This window comes from Amphiura filiformis, chromosome 10 (assembly GCF_039555335.1).
Source record: "Amphiura filiformis chromosome 10, Afil_fr2py, whole genome shotgun sequence".
NCBI classification, from domain to species: Eukaryota; Metazoa; Echinodermata; class Ophiuroidea; order Amphilepidida; family Amphiuridae; genus Amphiura; species Amphiura filiformis.
In genome coordinates, this window is record NC_092637.1 from 14,959,892 (window position 1) to 14,976,885 (window position 16,994).

The window sequence follows — 16,994 nt, forward strand, 5'->3', positions numbered from 1 at the left end:
TTTACAGATCAAACTACAAAGATAAGAATAATTTAAAGAAGGACGGGAAGAATGAGAATCTTGCTTTTTCGAATGACATGACGGGTGTTGCTTCAAGTTATCAGGTCAAGATGTCATCAGATGGCTACGTCAAGTACGAAGCTGAGGGACGAGAAACAACTTACCAGGATGTGGAGCCCCAACCCGACGATCAAGAAGCGACTTAATAAGACATCTGTAGCAATACAAACTTAGCCCTACGGATGAGACGTAAAGACAAAATGCATCGGAAAACGCGGCGTATGACAATGACTCAGTCATTAGATTTAATAAACGGGCGCGGGATGCTAATTTAGAATTTAGAAATTAGTTAAATCGAAATAGATGATACAAATAGAAGAATGTTTCATTTTTATTTTATTTTACTGTTGGCAGGAGAATCGGTAGGCTCATAATGATTGGATGCAAAGATATAAAAGAACAGATGTTAATACGCTTACCTGATATATTTTTACATAATATAAATAAATTTATGTAATATAAGTTGCGATTCATTTCGGTTGCCATCTCTAAAGCAAGCACATTGAACATTGTTAAACTATACATTAGAAACTATAGCATAGATCTTGTGAAATATTTTCCTGACGCTGAGCCCACAAAAATGGTCTTTCTCAGACTTACATAATTATTGAGAGTATGGTAGTGGTGGTGCGGAAAAATTTATAAAGAAAATTTTAAGTTTCTATGTTAAGGTTAAAGAAGCAATTCTAACGTAATTGATAGAGCAAAGATTGGGTCACGATATTCGTGATTTGATGATTGGTTTGGTGCAGTTGTCTAATTCCTTTTGAGAGCAGTAAATTGCTCAAATCATGAAACTCTTGGTGGGTGCCTTCCTTTGCTATATCAATCAAGAACTTCATGCTGATACTTCAACTTCATCGTGTAAAATGTATAACTCGGGGGATTCTATCTCCTTGGGCTAATAAGTATATAGTTAAATGTTATCTCATATGTTATAGCTTTTCAAACTAAAAATTAAAAGAAAAGGACGAGATAGCCGTAGTTGATTAAAAATACACACATGTCTAACCATGTCATTTGAAGTGAGCAATGCTAAAGTATTAGCATCAATTTAAACAAATTCAAAATCCGCTGGCAGAGATTTTCTAATTTGAAACATATATCTATTTAAGTATGGATTAGAAATGCACACAAATTAAAGTATGTAGACATTTTAGTATGGATTAAGTATCCAATTTAACCTGTCAGGGAATTCCCCTATATTACTACATGTACGATTCCTGGAAACTCACAGGAATATATATTATATATTTTGCATGCACAAATATTGTTAAAGGTTTCAGCCCATATCATTTTTATTACTGGCTGTGCTCTTTGTTTGGATATTTATAATCTCCCCTTTTTGTATAGTTCACTGCGGATGCGATTTCAGATAGGTCATCTGGGGTGCTATATTAAATATTCCTTATTTTATATTTATATTTTCTATTAACAAGATATTATTCAGCTCCCTCTGTAGGGGTCACGAGGGTGGTGACTTAAGATAGGTTTCATCTAGGTCCTCTAAAATATTCTTGTTTATTTTAAGATATTTATAAGCCCTTACTGTGTAGCTTACTGGGGTGGTGACTTTTGATAGTTCATCAGGATCCTTTGTAAATCTAAATATCGTTTTGCTAATAAGTCCAGGTTTTGGGTGCTGATTCCTTATATGCATGCTATATATTTTTTTATTACATACTTATTGCAAATAAATCATATATGTCTGTTGAGAGACGCAAATCATTGCTTCCAATTTCATTATTTTGTCTGGGGTTAAATGAAAATGGAGATTTAAACACTAGGATAAACTGCTATTTTTACCTTTTTTAGCTTTAAAATGACACCTTAATTGTTGAAACCAGATACAGTAAAAATGTTTTATGAGGCAAAACAAGCTCAAATTTCTTTTTATTTTATTTATATTTTCTCATCTTCTTTCATTGTTATCTGAAAATGAAGCCAGCCGCGAAGTGGTCGGTTTTGATGTGATGAGTCACAAATGATATGTTTGCCAAATTGCTGTTCTGAGTAATGGGGCCAATTAGTTTCCTGCCTTACACAAGATTGAATAGGGATTATCATAGTTCAGCTGTAAGTTATTGATTAAATAAATATAAACCTCTTTTTAATAAGTACTTCCAACGATTTGAAAGTCCACTTAGTCCCACAGTCAAATAACATGAAATTAATAATTCCAAAATTTCATAATTTTTTTTATGGAGATGTCATCTTTAAAGGCCTATAACTCAAAAATATGTCTGGTGACAGAAACTTATTGTAATAGTTATAAGAAATGAAAAAATCCTAATTGGAATTCCTAAAAAGTCGGCCTTTTCAATATGTATAAAGGGAATTTCGAAGATAAATTATTGCCTTTTATGTATGCGGCTAAAAATAGGGACTGGGTAAGAAAAACTTGAAATGGTCTAATCTACAGAATATTCTTACGATAATATTTACTCAGAATAACTTTTTAAAGTTAAAACCATGGCGATTTTGTCACATGATTGGTCAATTACTGTTGATTATTTTTGCTATTTTTAGCGAAAAGACTATTACACTATGCGCGTGTGTACTACACTCTTAGAAATATTTTACTCAACTTGAGTAAAAAGGTCACAACTCAACAAAATGAGTAAAACATTACTCAAATTGAGTAAATAATACCCAACATTGAGCTCATTTTAATAGATATTACCCTCAATGTTGGGTAATATTTATCAATATGAGCTCAATGTTGAGTAATGTTTTACTCATTTGTTGAGTTGTGACCTATAATATGAGCTCAATGTTGAGTAATTTTTACTCAACTGTTGAGTTGTGACCTTTTTACTAAATGTTGAGTAAAATATTTCTATAAATTTTTGCAAAGTAGTAAATTTTCCATTGCACCCACTCGCAGCTACCATGGCAACACAAACAAATGCGAATGTATATGTAGTAGCGCTCGTGGTGACCACCTCGATTCGCAAATTATAGGTGTGGGTGTTGCGTCTAAATTTATGTATTTTCCAGCAAACACAAAAACGGTTTAAAAACGTTTTAAACAGTTATATTTTGGGCTTTGGTTTAAGTAAATACGTTTAAATATAGGAATAAAGACCAAACAAACAAATCCTTGTTTAAGCCGTAATATTGTAGTCTTTCATCCCTTTCACAACTTCAGCTGTGTAACTTACAAAAAATCCCGCTAAAAGTGGTTCTTTTAATTTTAGAAAATACATTAAAAATCGCATTTGACTTTTTGTACTGATCGTACTATAACGACCACCTGCCTATAATGTCCTGATCACACTATAGACTGGGATTACATGTGACGTCATTGCCAGGCAATTTGTCTCTATTGTTCCTTGCCCGGAAATCTGCCCACGCAGTCGTCTTGTGTTCAGGGACCGTGCTTTTAAAACGCCCGCCAGATCACAATAAGGCCATTGAACTGTGTAGTGGTCATACGTATTCGCTGAAGTAAAACGGTAGCACTGTCCCTTATCGACTCATTAATAATTTGTGGAAACAGGTCAAGGACGGTATTCTGATAATTCTAATCCTTTCTTATATGGGCAATAAAATAAAGAAAGGCCTTGAACACAGGTGCCTGGTTGTAGATAATATTTGATCATCAAAGCTGCTGACATAAGATATTTCGAGGAGGCAGGGCTTATTTTTTCTTGTAAACACAATCTAATGTGGTACTCACTACATGTAGAAGAGATATAGCTTCATGTTCAGTGTAATCAATTAAAATACTATGACTGGATATCAAAAAAATCGCGAGGCATTCCTTCTTGTTATGGACGACAAGTATTAATTTTTATATTATTATGACAAAATCCAGTCCCTTAGGCGCCGGGATTAGACTTTCTTAGTTTCTTTTCGAAAAATAAATCATAGGGCCTAGAGGCCATGATATAGGCCTAACCTAAACCCATATTCGATATGCAGAAACCTTCACAGTCCGGGCGATGCTTGCACTCGCATCGCATTAAACAGGCAAAGTTCGCTAAACTGAGGTCTGCTTCAATTGCCAACCTTTATCGAGGGGCGAGTTTGAGGTTTTATAGTCATCTATTACCTATACCATTTTCACCCCGATATTGCAGTGACGTCAACGAGTTGAAACGACTGTTTCGCTTGCGCATCTATGCGGAGTCTTTTTTTATTTATTTATTTATTCTTTATCCAGGGTAACCTCTTCAGTACCTTGTACTGATCTCCAAGAAGGCCCTGCACTTAATTACAAAATATACAATACTTAATAAATAACATATGCGTATGTATACCAGCGCTTTGATCGAACTCTAGCGAGTGAGGCTGCACCTAATAAAATTCGTGCAGTACTGACGTGACGTCACTGTCACATCCGGGTGAAAATAGTATTGAAAATCGCAAACCAGCCAAATTTGTCATAGGTTTGAATAGCTAGTAGAAAAACCGTGAATATAGTGTCAGCAAGTCTCACACATCTTAGCATAACCTTGTCGTTAATGTGACACCGAATGCAGCGCCATTTTTGGAATATATTTGATCATTGTGTGGGCAAATATTTGGTCAAATGTAGGCTAAATAGCCCTGAATCGCATAATCGGGATAATACCAACCAGCAACGGACATTCAGACAACACGACGTGTGAAGTTTGAGGTAAGTAAAGATTTTCCTTGTTATAAAAAACAAGGAAAAGGCAGTCATTTTTATCACAACGCGATATATTAAAAAAGAACATTTTGAGAGGGCCTACGCTGGTTCGTTTGATTCTAGTTTAAAATCTGTTCATCACCTGCAGTCCGATTTGGTATCTATGGTTTCATCAAAGTCTTGGGAACTAATGTGGATGGTATTTTGGTTAACAAAAACGGTACTGTTAAAAATATCGGTATTTTTGCAAGCGACATTTCTAATATGTAAAATGCATTGAAAATTGCCGGCTAAAGAGTGCATAAATTAAAATCGCGAAGACTAATAGTACCAATAACTATCTACATTCCAAGCGGAAACGCTTTTCAAAAACATACCACCTTTTTCGGGCAATCGCTGAAACCGAAATATGAAATTCCAGGCCATCTGTAAAAAAGTGCGTGGGCGGAAATGACCATGAACTTGGGTCACCGAAACAAATGTTTATATTGGTGTCAGGCCTTTCATAGTGATACAACAATTAGCCCCCAACATTGGCTATCATTTGAACCGTTATTTGTTAAACTGCGATTTTTACTTTTGAGAAATCAATGAACGTATCAAATAACTTTTCACAACTCCATTTTAAACTGCCCGTACCGTTAAGGTCATGAAAACGTTTTAAATTGTTTTGTATGGAATGAAAACACACTGCAACAATATTTCTAAAATGTTTTCAAAATATTATTGTAAACTATTGTTTGCAAACATTTTTTTCCCAAATATTTTGTCAACGCTTAAATAACATTATGTTAAAATATTTACAGTTGGTTATCAAAAATGTTTTTTAATGTTATGAATATGTTATATACCCACCCTGTTTATAACCCGACATTTAAACGATTTCTGACAACCTTTTATAACATTTTGCGAATGATGTCAAAAACGTTATGTGTTTGCTGGGTAAGCATGGTAAGTGGAAGAAAATGATTTCATATATTTATTTTATTTATTTATTTAACTTTAAGTAACGGTTGCCTTGCCAGAGGTCTATACTTTGAATTTGTTTCTATAGCTCACCTGTAATGGGTTTGAGCACTCTAAATTCCAAAGTTAGTCACTTGTAAAGTATACTTGTTATATTTATTTATTTACATAACTGGCAAAATACATCAAAAATACACATACAAAGCATATCATAAAATAATTTTTTTAAAAGATTGTCCCGGTGGGCTAGCCAGGAGGAGCCAGGAGCGCGAACACTATCACCCAGTGGGGTGTGACCCCTCCAATCCACCGAGACAAGTGAAATCAAAACATAACTATTGCACAACATGTATACTTTCAACTGTTAATAACTATTGCACATTTATAATATTAATAAATAACACATTACACATATTTCAACTACAATATCATAAAAATTTAGGAGTCTAGCTCCAGCTCTTGCATAGTCATTCAATAAAATGTGTTTTTAGGCGGTTTTTGAATGGCCTCATACTTTTATGCAAAACAAACTGATCCCTGATGGACACTGGAAGTGCATTCCAAAGACGAGGAAAATTAACACTAATGGTATTTTTAAAACTATCAGTTTTTGGGGTGATGTGATTGTTAAAAAGCAAATTATCTAGATGGCGAGTGTTTACAATCCAGTTACTGAAATGAAAGACATTGAATTTGAAATACACTGGCAAGCAAAACAAATAGATAAATATTTCCTCCTGTTATATATACTAAATGAAATGGCGCAATATAAAAGCCCAGTGTATGTATGTATGTACTGCTGATATTGGTATTGATAAGTAGATATCTACTACTGATATTGGTATTGATAAAATAGCTCTTTACAGCAGGGTTGGCACGGTTTAATTGATTAAATCATGATTTAAATCGCGATTTGCTTCTACACCTTTTTGGATATAATTAAAATGCCTCTATGATGTCATTTTATCTATTGCTAAAAATTCATCTTCCAAGGTATCAACAAGTTCTCCCCATGATTTTACCAAATGTAAAAACACGTTTAGAACTATCTGATAGGATTGCGCAGCATTCCATTGGTCTTTTTTGACTTTATCATGGGGTATAGGAGTTCTTGGAATAAAAAGAAAATGAAAAAAGAAATCCGATTTAAATCAAATAAATCGATTTTCTATAGCTATCTACTGTTGATATTGGTATTGATGAAATAGCTATTATACTGCTGGTATGTGCATTAATGAAGTAGCTATCTACTGCTGGTATTGGTATTGATAAAATAGCTATCTACTGTTGCTATTGTAATTGATGAAATAGCTATATTTACTGCTGGTATTGGCAGGGGCGTTGCCAGGATTTATTTTATTTATTTGCATTTTTTGACTGAAAAAGCATTAAAAAACTAGCGGACTACGCCGCAGGGTTTTTATTTGGTATTGATGAAATAGCTATCTACTGCTGATATTGGTATTGATGAAGTATATAGCTATCTACTGCTGGTATATTGGTATGATGAAGTATATAGCTATCTACTGCTGGTATATTGGTATGATGAAATATATAGCTATCTACTGCTGGTATATTGGTATGATGAAGTATATAGCTATCTACTGCTGGTATATTGGTATGATGAAGTATATAGCTATCTACTGCTGGTATATTGGTATGATGAAGTATATAGCTATCTACTGCTGGTATATTGGTATGATGAAGTATATAGCTATCTACTGCTGGTATATTGGTATGATGAAGTATATAGCTATCTACTGCTGGTATATTGGTATGATGAAGTATATAGCTATCTACTGCTGGTATATTGGTATGATGAAGTATATAGCTATCTACTGCTGGTATATTGGTATGATGAAGTATATAGCTATCTACTGCTGGTATATTGGTATGATGAAGTATATAGCTATCTACTGCTGGTATATTGGTATGATGAAGTATATATCTATCTACTGCTGGTATATTGGTATGATGAAGTATATAGCTATCTACTGCTGGTATATTGGTATGATGAAGTATATAGCTATCTACTGCTGGTATATTGGTATGATGAAGTATATAGCTATCTACTGCTGGTATTGGTGTCGACCAAGAGCTATCTACTGGTCGTATTAATATTGATGAAGTAGATATCTATTCCTGGTATTGATATTGGTATTGATGAAGTAGCTATCTACTGCTGATATTGGTATTGATGAAGTAGCTATCTACTGCTGATATTGGTATTGATGAAGTAGATACCTACTGCTGATATTGGTATTGATGGAGTAGCTATCTACTGCTGATATTGGTATTGATGGAGTAGCTATCTACTGCTGATATTGGTATTGATGGAGTAGCTATCTACTGCTGATATCGGTATTGATGAAGTAGCTGTATACTGCTGATATTGGTATTGATGGAGTAGCTATCTACTGCTGATATCGGTATTGATGAAGTAGCTGTCTACTGCTGATATTGGTATTGATGGAGTAGCACCTTATTACTGATATTGGTATCGATGAAATAACTATCTACTGTCTGTTGCTTTTAATGAAGTAGCTATTGCTGATATTGTTATTGATGAAATAGCTATTATACTGCTCGTATTGCATGGTATTGATGAAGTAGCTATCTACTTCTGGCATTGGTATTGATAAAGTAGCTATCTACTGCTGATATTGGTATTGATGAAATAGCTAAATACTGCTGGTATTCCCAAAATAATTGTGGATTTTTTTGACCAAGAAAGCATAAAGAACCAACCACATTTGCACAAGTTTTGACCTTCAAAAGATTGGGAGAATTCGTTATAATTATAAACTGTAGAATTATCCACCTTAGTGTGTGGACATGCTGTGACGGTAGCCCTTTGTTTGGTCAACACTCCAACTCGTTCGACACTGTAAACCCTTACCACGACGCTAACCCTACTGCCCTAATTTTACTTTTTTATCGCCTTTCACCCCTCCTGGGGTATAGGCCGCCAACAAGTGTCTTTCTAGTATCAGTCTATAAGTCCCTTCGCCAGCTGCCCAGCAAAGACAAAAACGTTTTTAAAACGTTTTAAATAAGTTATATTTTGGCTTTTTGGTTTAGGTAAAAACGTTATAATAACATTAAAATGTCGGGTTATATAAAGGTCATGAAAACGTTTCAAAACGTTTTGTATGAAAACACACTACAACAATATTTCTAAAATGTTTTCAAAAATGTTATTGTAAACTATTTTTGCAAACATTTTTTGCCAAATATTTTGTCAACACTTAAATAACATTATGTTAAAATAATTGCCCCCAGCAAACACAGAAATGTTCTTAAAATGTTTTCTCCAAAACGTTTTAATAACATTAAAATGTCGGGTTATATAAAGGTCATGAAAACGTTTTAAAACGTTTTGTATGAAACACACTACAACAATATTTCTAAAATGTTTTCAAAATGTTATTGTAAACTATTTTTGCAAACATTTTTTGCCAAATATTTTGTCAACACTTAAATAACATTATGTTAAAATATTTGCCCCAGCAAACACAGAAATGTTCTTAAAATGTTTTCTTCAGAACGTTTTAATAACATTTAAATGTCGGGTTATATAATGGTCATAAAAACGTATTTAAAACGTTATTGCAAATATTTTGGGCAAACATTTTTCGCAAAATATTTTTCAACTCAAAAATAACATTCTGTTTAGAATGTTTTGTATCAGGTTTTCAAAAATGTTTTTGGAATGTTATTAAAACGTTTTTATACCCTTTATATAACCCGACATTTAAACGTTTTCTGTAAAACATTTTGTGTTTGCTGGGCAGTAGATTATCAAAAAGTGTTTTTCAATGTTATGAAAACGTTTTATACCCTTAATATACCCTTTATATAACCTGACATTTAAACGTTTTCTGACAACATTTTATAACCTTTTGCGAATGATGTCGAAAACGTTTTGTGTTTGCTGGTGTTTCTTGTTCGGCCTATATACCCCGCTTTCTCTGAGGGTTCCAGGTGAGTGCCTGTCTTGTTGTTTTACTTCTTGGTTTCCTAAGCATATATCCTATCCAACTCCCATCTCGATCTCCTTCTGCCTATTGTTTCTTTCACTGGGTCTTGATGGGATTTCAGAAGTCAGAATTACTGATCTTGTCTGGCCAATGTATCTTGAGAATTCGTCTTAAGACATGGGGTATGGGCGAACTTGAAGTACAGGTATCTGGAGAGGGGAAGCAACGAGTTACCCCAAATCACAGCGGCAGGTAGTGACTGGGCCGCCGAGTGCGAATATGTATTTATTTTGGAAGGTTCGTTTTTGTTTTAAATTTTGGGGCGTTTTTCCAAAATTTGATATTTTTAGTGATATTTCAAAAAAGCGACATGCCAAAGACAACTCTTTGGGCACATACTTTGTTATTGCTATTGCACTTCTTTTCCACATACCTACGTTACCATTCGCTTTAGTGATTTACAAATATTATATGTTTTGTGACTGCAATTTGGCGTTTTCAATGCAATTTAAGCTTATCATGAAATTAAGAAAAATATCTGCTCACGCTCCTTTTATAATTTGTACCTGCTCGTCGGCTTTTGCAGGCAACAGAATGCAGATTGGCTCACGATAGATGTCGTATTCCTCTATGTGGGTCACTTGATGATAAAATTACTTTGAATTCCTTGTAACAACACACAGATGTTCTCGTCTGGAATTTCGGACTAAATTATGGAAGAGCTCTAGTCTTCGGCGCCGTATCAAATCTCATAAAAAGGCCACGACTGGCGAGTATGTATTTATGTTTCCCGCACGAAAGCTTGCGTCTACTTCTATACTCTACTTGTTTGGAAACGTTAACCTTTGACCATTCTTTGTATAATGCCCTGCTATGACCTTGATATGTACACTTGTTTGGGTACTGTTAAAGCATCGACTTTAGCACCTCGTCAGTAGATAATCCTACAGGGATACAGTATATAGTTTAACTATTGGGTGAACACGGTGAAAGACCCATTATTGATTAGGCGCGGATATTAAAAGCACAGGTCCTAATCCCGTGTATAGTAGAAAATTATAAATAATAGAATAGAGTCATTCCATATCAACTCCTGGGATGTGCACCGCAGCACCTCTTCAATTTTTTTTTCTGTGAGGTGGTAGATATTGCTATGAAAGTAAAATCCTGAAAATTTGAGCTTCATACGCTATTTCGTTTTCCCGTGGCATCAATTTGAAATTTAGGGGGATCAGCGTAAAAATGTGTCGCAACGCGAAAAACGATGTTTGGAGGTCCATAAATGTATAAAGGGAATCCCCTACAACTAGAAAAGTATGTATCCTGGGGTACTTAATTGTGTAGAGTTCAAATCTGGCATCAGAAAACTTGTAACTCCTTTACTTTAAAAGATATAGGGCCCTCAAAATGCAACTTTGTCCATCCAGGACAAACTTCGGGGAGTCATAACTACAAAAGTAAAAATAATTCTTTTGTCCATTTTTTGCCAGTCGGAACCCTTTGGTAGGACACTACTCTTAATTAGAATAATTTTAGCTGAGATATTACTCATGCAAAACTCCAATAGTACATTTTTGTACATTTTGACCCCCCTGAAAACCAATGTCAGACATTTTGCCCCACCATCAACTTCAGGTATGTTGAAAATATGTTCTTGGACAACATTTCTGAGAAATAGTGGCTTGGGGTCTTGATGACTTTGCTTTAAAAACATCAGTTAGGTTTGCCTACTCACATATGATTCATTCCAGCCACATCAACAAAAAGGGTTGGTTGGTCAGTGGTCATCCCCTCAAATTTTGCTGAAAATCATGTCTAGCAAATTTTGACAAGCCATATCTCCCAAACCGCTTGGAGTTGAGCATTCATTTTTTCCATGTGTTCATTATGCTCATAGAGGTATGCTAGAAATGATTGAGATAATCCGTTAAATTATAAACTAGAATTATCCTCCTTAGTGTGTGGACATGCTGTGACAGTAGCCCTCTGTTTGGTCAACACTCCAACTCGTTCGACACTGTAAACGCTAACCACGACGCTAACCCTACTGCCCTAACCCTAACTTCTTCTTGATCTTCTTCTTAGGTGTCACTGGAGCTGTTCAGGAACCTATTGCCAACTGGAATATGATGTCACACTGTTTCTATAATAATAACAGGTGCGTGTTATAGCAAACATTGAACCACTTGTGACAATATAAAGTCTGCACAAAAAGTAACTCAGCTGTTATAAATACGCCTATAGATTCAGAACTAATAATTGTTTTCACAATATTTCAACATAAAAAGAAGGATGATTTACTGACGCACATTTTGATACCCCATTTGTCCAATTTTGTTCAATATTGACAATACATCAGTGTTTTGAAAGAAAAATACCCCAATTTAAAAGTTGCAGTTATTTGTATTGATTTGAAGTAAGCGCGAAGATAATGGCGGGCTTTACGTGTTTACAATGGCATTATAATTATTGATCGCTGTAAACTGCAACTTTTAAATTCGGGTATTTTTCTGTAAAAGCACTGCTGTGTTGTTAATATTGAAAGACATTTGACGAATGGGGTATCAAAATGCGTGTAAATAAATCATCCTTCTCGCTATGTTGAAATATTGTGAAAACAATCATTAGTTCTGAATCTATAGGCGTATTTATAACAGCTGAGTTACTTTTTGTGCAGACTTATTTCAGTCCTGATAACGGCATACCCTGAATTCTCGGGTATGTTTACCAAAGCATTATAGCAATCCATTTTTGTAATGTATAGTTTGGTTTACGTGCATTTTAGTACCAGTCATTGCAAATGCAGTTGATACGTTTTTGATAGTTGAACTTTCCCGAAACTATTAATATAGTGCAATCAAGTGAATAGTTTCATCCATTGTGTATGTTATGTATTTACAGGTTTCATACCAGGAAGCTCCATAACGTGATTGCACACAAGTAACAATACACAATTTATTCCACAGTATTCTGAACTTACTGTCAGCCCGGTTAAGCTAGTGTTTTGTATAATTATTATACTTAAACCGATAACATGGTGACAAGGAAAGTATACATAATGGTGGTTAATGTTTTCATGGTGCTCATGATATTTCAAATCATAACAAGTGAGTTTTGTCTAACTTATATGCATATTGTTGAAGTTTGTTGAAATATTTAGTGTAGACAACGGAAACATATTTTAATAATAATATTTTATGTGTCTGTGTTCAGAAGTTGGCATGTATGGGAGTGCGTAATATGTGTGTACCATTAATATGTCTTCCGAGATCCGGGTCCGATAGTCTACGGAGACTTCTTAACTCCCAAACAAATCTTCAAATGCTAAATATATAAAACTATTTAACGTCAATTCGTCATTGTGAAATTTAAATACGCTCGTACATTAAAAAATTTGGCGACAGAATAAGTTAATGCTACAATATTGCCATATTGAAGCTTTATGGTGCAAAGTGGAATGAATTCGAGCGAATATACATGTGACAGATATTCTCCACATTAAATATGAAGTTCATACAGCTCAACTGATCATACTTTTCCTACATTCGACCTTGCATGATTTTTGAGTTGACACAGTCATGAAAATAACTATAGATACTTGACAGACCATTAGTAGCCCAGTTCTGAACCTTTTCATTGATCATTCATAACAATAGGTATCTGATGGATCAGTGAAGATAAGAAGGATTATAATATATCCGTAACCTTGATATTATAGTACATCTCGAGGAAAAAGTGCAATGGACATGTTTTCATTTTATGTTTCAAATATCCCGCGCATGAAAATTGAGTATTTAACCCAAAATGGAAAATGGAACAATTTATTGGAAATCTGTTTTAACAGATTTTTTTGACATCTTGTTCTGCACTGTATTATACCTAAATTAAGAAATTTGATAAATATTCAAAGAAAATATAGGTCATCCAAAAAATGTTGATTTTTACACATTTTGGGGCAAAAAAGGAAAAATAAGGAAAAATATCAAAATCTGTTTTAACAGCTTCATTCATCAAGTCATAACAAACGGCCTACATGCTTAATTTCTAATAAAATATTGAAATTGTGAAAATATAGGTATTTATTGATTTTCATGTTTTTTCTTGCAAATATGCTAATAATATGCAAATTATGAAATTGCAAAATAAAGTTTCTACATAGCATACATCTTTCAAGTGTGATGTTCAAAATTACAGACATCAAAAAGAGATTCGATGAAATGTAAAGGTGTAGTAACAATTTTGGCATGGACTGTCTGGTGAGGAAAAGTACGGTAAGTTGAGCTGTACCATATTTAGTTTCTAATTATTCACATTCACATTTTTGGTAAAAAATATCACGAACAGTGGCGTAGCCAGTGTGTGGGTGTGTGTGTGTGTGGGGGGGGGCAGGTGGGCCGGTGCCCCCCCGATCATATAAGTCTAACTCTGATATGACGAATGTTCATGAAAATGTTGCTTGTGCGTCTGAAAATGATGTAGTGAATGATGTCAGTAAGAAAATGCCCGATGTTTCATGTAATGTTAGTAATCATTTAAGATTTGTTGATGAAAGTGTATTTAATTCTGCTTGCATTAATGATACTCATGATAATAACAATTTGTATGACAGTTGTAGTGTAAGTGTAAATGATTTGACTGATACAGATGAGAGCTCTGAATACGTGCAACTTCAAAGTGGCAAAATACCTAAGACCAAAGGTATTAAATTTGCTCATCTTACCATAAGAAGCCTTGTTGGTAAAATTGATGAGTTTAAGTATATGTGTGGTGATTCGTTTGACATCATTTGTGTGAATGAAACACTTTGTGATCACACAGTAAAGTGATACCCAGCAAACACAAAAACGTTTTAAAAACGTTTTAAATAAGTTATAGTTTGGCTTTTGGTTTAGGTAAAAACGTTTTAATAACATTAAAATGTCGGGTTATATAAAGGTCATGATAACGTTTTAAAACATTTTGTATGAAAACACACTACAACAATATGTTTTCAAAAAATGTTATTGTAAACTATTTTTGCCAAATATTGTGTCAATACTTAAATAACATTATGTTAAAATATTTGAACCCAGCAAACACAGAAATGTATGTAAAACCCATCAGACCATCAATCGCTCTAAAACACCACCAGACTGGCCCACACTTTCTCTAATAACCCTCCAGACCCTCACTCTCTCTTGTACTCCACCAGACACTCACTCGCTCTAAACCACCACTAGGCTGACCCATACTCTCTCTAATACCCCACCAAGCCTTCACTGTCTCTTAAACTCCACTATAAACTTACTCTCTCTAAAGCGCCACCAGACTGGCCCAGACTCTCTCTAATACCCTACCAAGCCTTTTACTCTCTCTCTTATACCCCATCAGACCACCAATCTCTCTAAAACGCCACCAGACTGGACCACACTCTCTCTAGTACCCCACCAGACCCTCACTCTCTCTTATACTCCAACAGACACTCACTCGCTCTAAAACACCACCAGACTGACACACACTCTCTCTAATACCCTACCAAGCCTTCACTCTCTCTCTTATACCCCATCAGACCCTCACTCTCTATAATGTTTCCTATATTAGGATGGGAATCACTTGCAAATCGTGCAATGTATTTCAAATCCCTGTTAATGTTTAAGGGGAAGCTGCACTGAAAAAAGTGATTTTCTAAAGTATTTGACCTGTGCACTTGTAAATTGGTGGGAATGTGTGTGCTGATCAAACTTAGCGATTCCAGCCAAAAAAATGATCGTCGTTATAACGGTTGCCATGGTAACGGCGACCATGTTGGATTTTCACATGCTGTCGTTGCGCGTCATTTTTCTCAGTCGTTCTTTGGTATTTTTTTCTGAAATTTGTTTTATTTGACAAATTTAGGTCTAATCAAAAAATGTATAGAGGGAATTTTCAAAAAAAGGTTGTACGGTTACGCTACGGTGCATTAAAATTGGTAAATTTGCGCATTTTGGCGGAAAATTTACAAAAACGGGTCGTTTCCATGGTTACCAGATGTTTTTCAAAATTTCCTTCTATAAATATTTAGATACAGGTATGTCCAACATACTTGCCAAAAATAAGCTCAAACAGATACACCATTACCAAGAAAAGTGACGCGCAAGGTAAAAAAATGACGCGAAACAACATCTGGCAGAAAATGGCATTTTAAGTCTAGAAACACTTAATAATAATGTTAATTAGGCAGCAATTATGCATATCAAATATTATAAAATCATGTTTCTGACAACAATAACATTTATACTAATTATTAGCACTCTTTATAGACAATAAACATATTACATTATTCAGAAATTAATTTTTAGCTGGAAATTCCTTAAATATCGCCCCTTGAAAACAATACAATACATAAGAAATACATTACGTGTATTAGTATAGGACAGAATTCAATTCGCGACTTTTTCGCGTCACGTTGTTCCTTTGATTACTTGCAACTTCTGAACCAAATGTCCGATTTGAATCAAATAAAAAGCAAATAAAGGCCCAAATTCTATAGATTTTTAATTTAGAAAAAACATAAAAAGACTAAAATAATACCCCTATTTCACAACAATCCTGGTGCAGCTTCCCCTTAAATGTCTTAACGATATATCACCACAAATGGTTATGACACTTGGTACTTTAAATCATCTTTTTCATACAGTGGGGTTGAGGTTTGGAATAAACTGAGTAATGATGTAAGAAGTTCAATAAATGTGCAGACTTTCAAGCAAAGATTCAAGTCTTAAATAAAAATTGAGCATGTACTTGTTAATGATGTATTTCAATTTTACTTTGAAAATTGTATATATTTCTGTATTTTAATTTTGTATCTAATATTTGTATATTTTATATAAATTGCATGTTGAAAATTGTTGCCTTTTAATGTTATGTAAATGTATTGCAGGGCCCCATGTAAGACCAGCTATCGGCTGAATTGGGCTACCCTGGAAAAATATGAATAAAATAAATAAATAAATAAATGATGGCCGTCGGTTCATGTAAGGCCGTCGGTAGACGGAAGGCTCTGGTGAAAAACAAATTGGGTGAACAAATTGACTATTTTTTACCGTGCTTGAAAGAAAAAAGGGCACAATTGTTAAAAAATGTTAAATTTTTCATTGGTTTTAGGTTGATAAACCATCGAAAAAAAATTTGGGTCTACAATTCTAAACATTCGTCGGTAAAAAATATTTCCGTCGGTAAAGTTACAAGTTGTGCCCCTCCGGTTCCGAAATCCTGGCTACGCCACTGATCACAAAACCTGCATTTTCAACCCAATTATCTAAGCCAACGTGGCTTCTCTAAATCTTAAATCAAATGACTTGTCATTGCGGCCTCTCTGCTATTATTAGGCCTGTTTACATGTATTTACATGT

General features: G+C 34.4%; 2 protein-coding genes across 3 annotated transcripts in view; both read left to right on the top strand.

The window, feature by feature from the left end:
* LOC140162550 (tyrosine-protein kinase receptor Tie-1-like) overlaps positions 1 to 2,713 on the top strand; it is a 36,175-nt gene extending 33,462 nt beyond the window's left edge. The window contains exon 12 of one of the 2 annotated variants that reach the window (XM_072185806.1): positions 8 to 2,713. In XM_072185806.1, coding sequence (XP_072041907.1) covers positions 8 to 206 — 199 coding nt within the window. In that variant the 3' untranslated portion in view covers positions 207 to 2,713. The remainder of the gene's footprint in view (positions 1 to 7) is intronic. The other variant, XM_072185805.1, reaches the window with a different exon arrangement.
* A 9,899-nt stretch (positions 2,714 to 12,612) lies between these two features.
* Positions 12,613 to 16,994, top strand: part of LOC140162549 (uncharacterized) — a 64,800-nt gene continuing 60,418 nt past the window's right edge. The window contains exon 1 of the mRNA XM_072185804.1: positions 12,613 to 12,731. Within this exon, the coding sequence (XP_072041905.1) occupies positions 12,659 to 12,731 (73 nt within the window). The 5' untranslated portion in view covers positions 12,613 to 12,658. The remainder of the gene's footprint in view (positions 12,732 to 16,994) is intronic.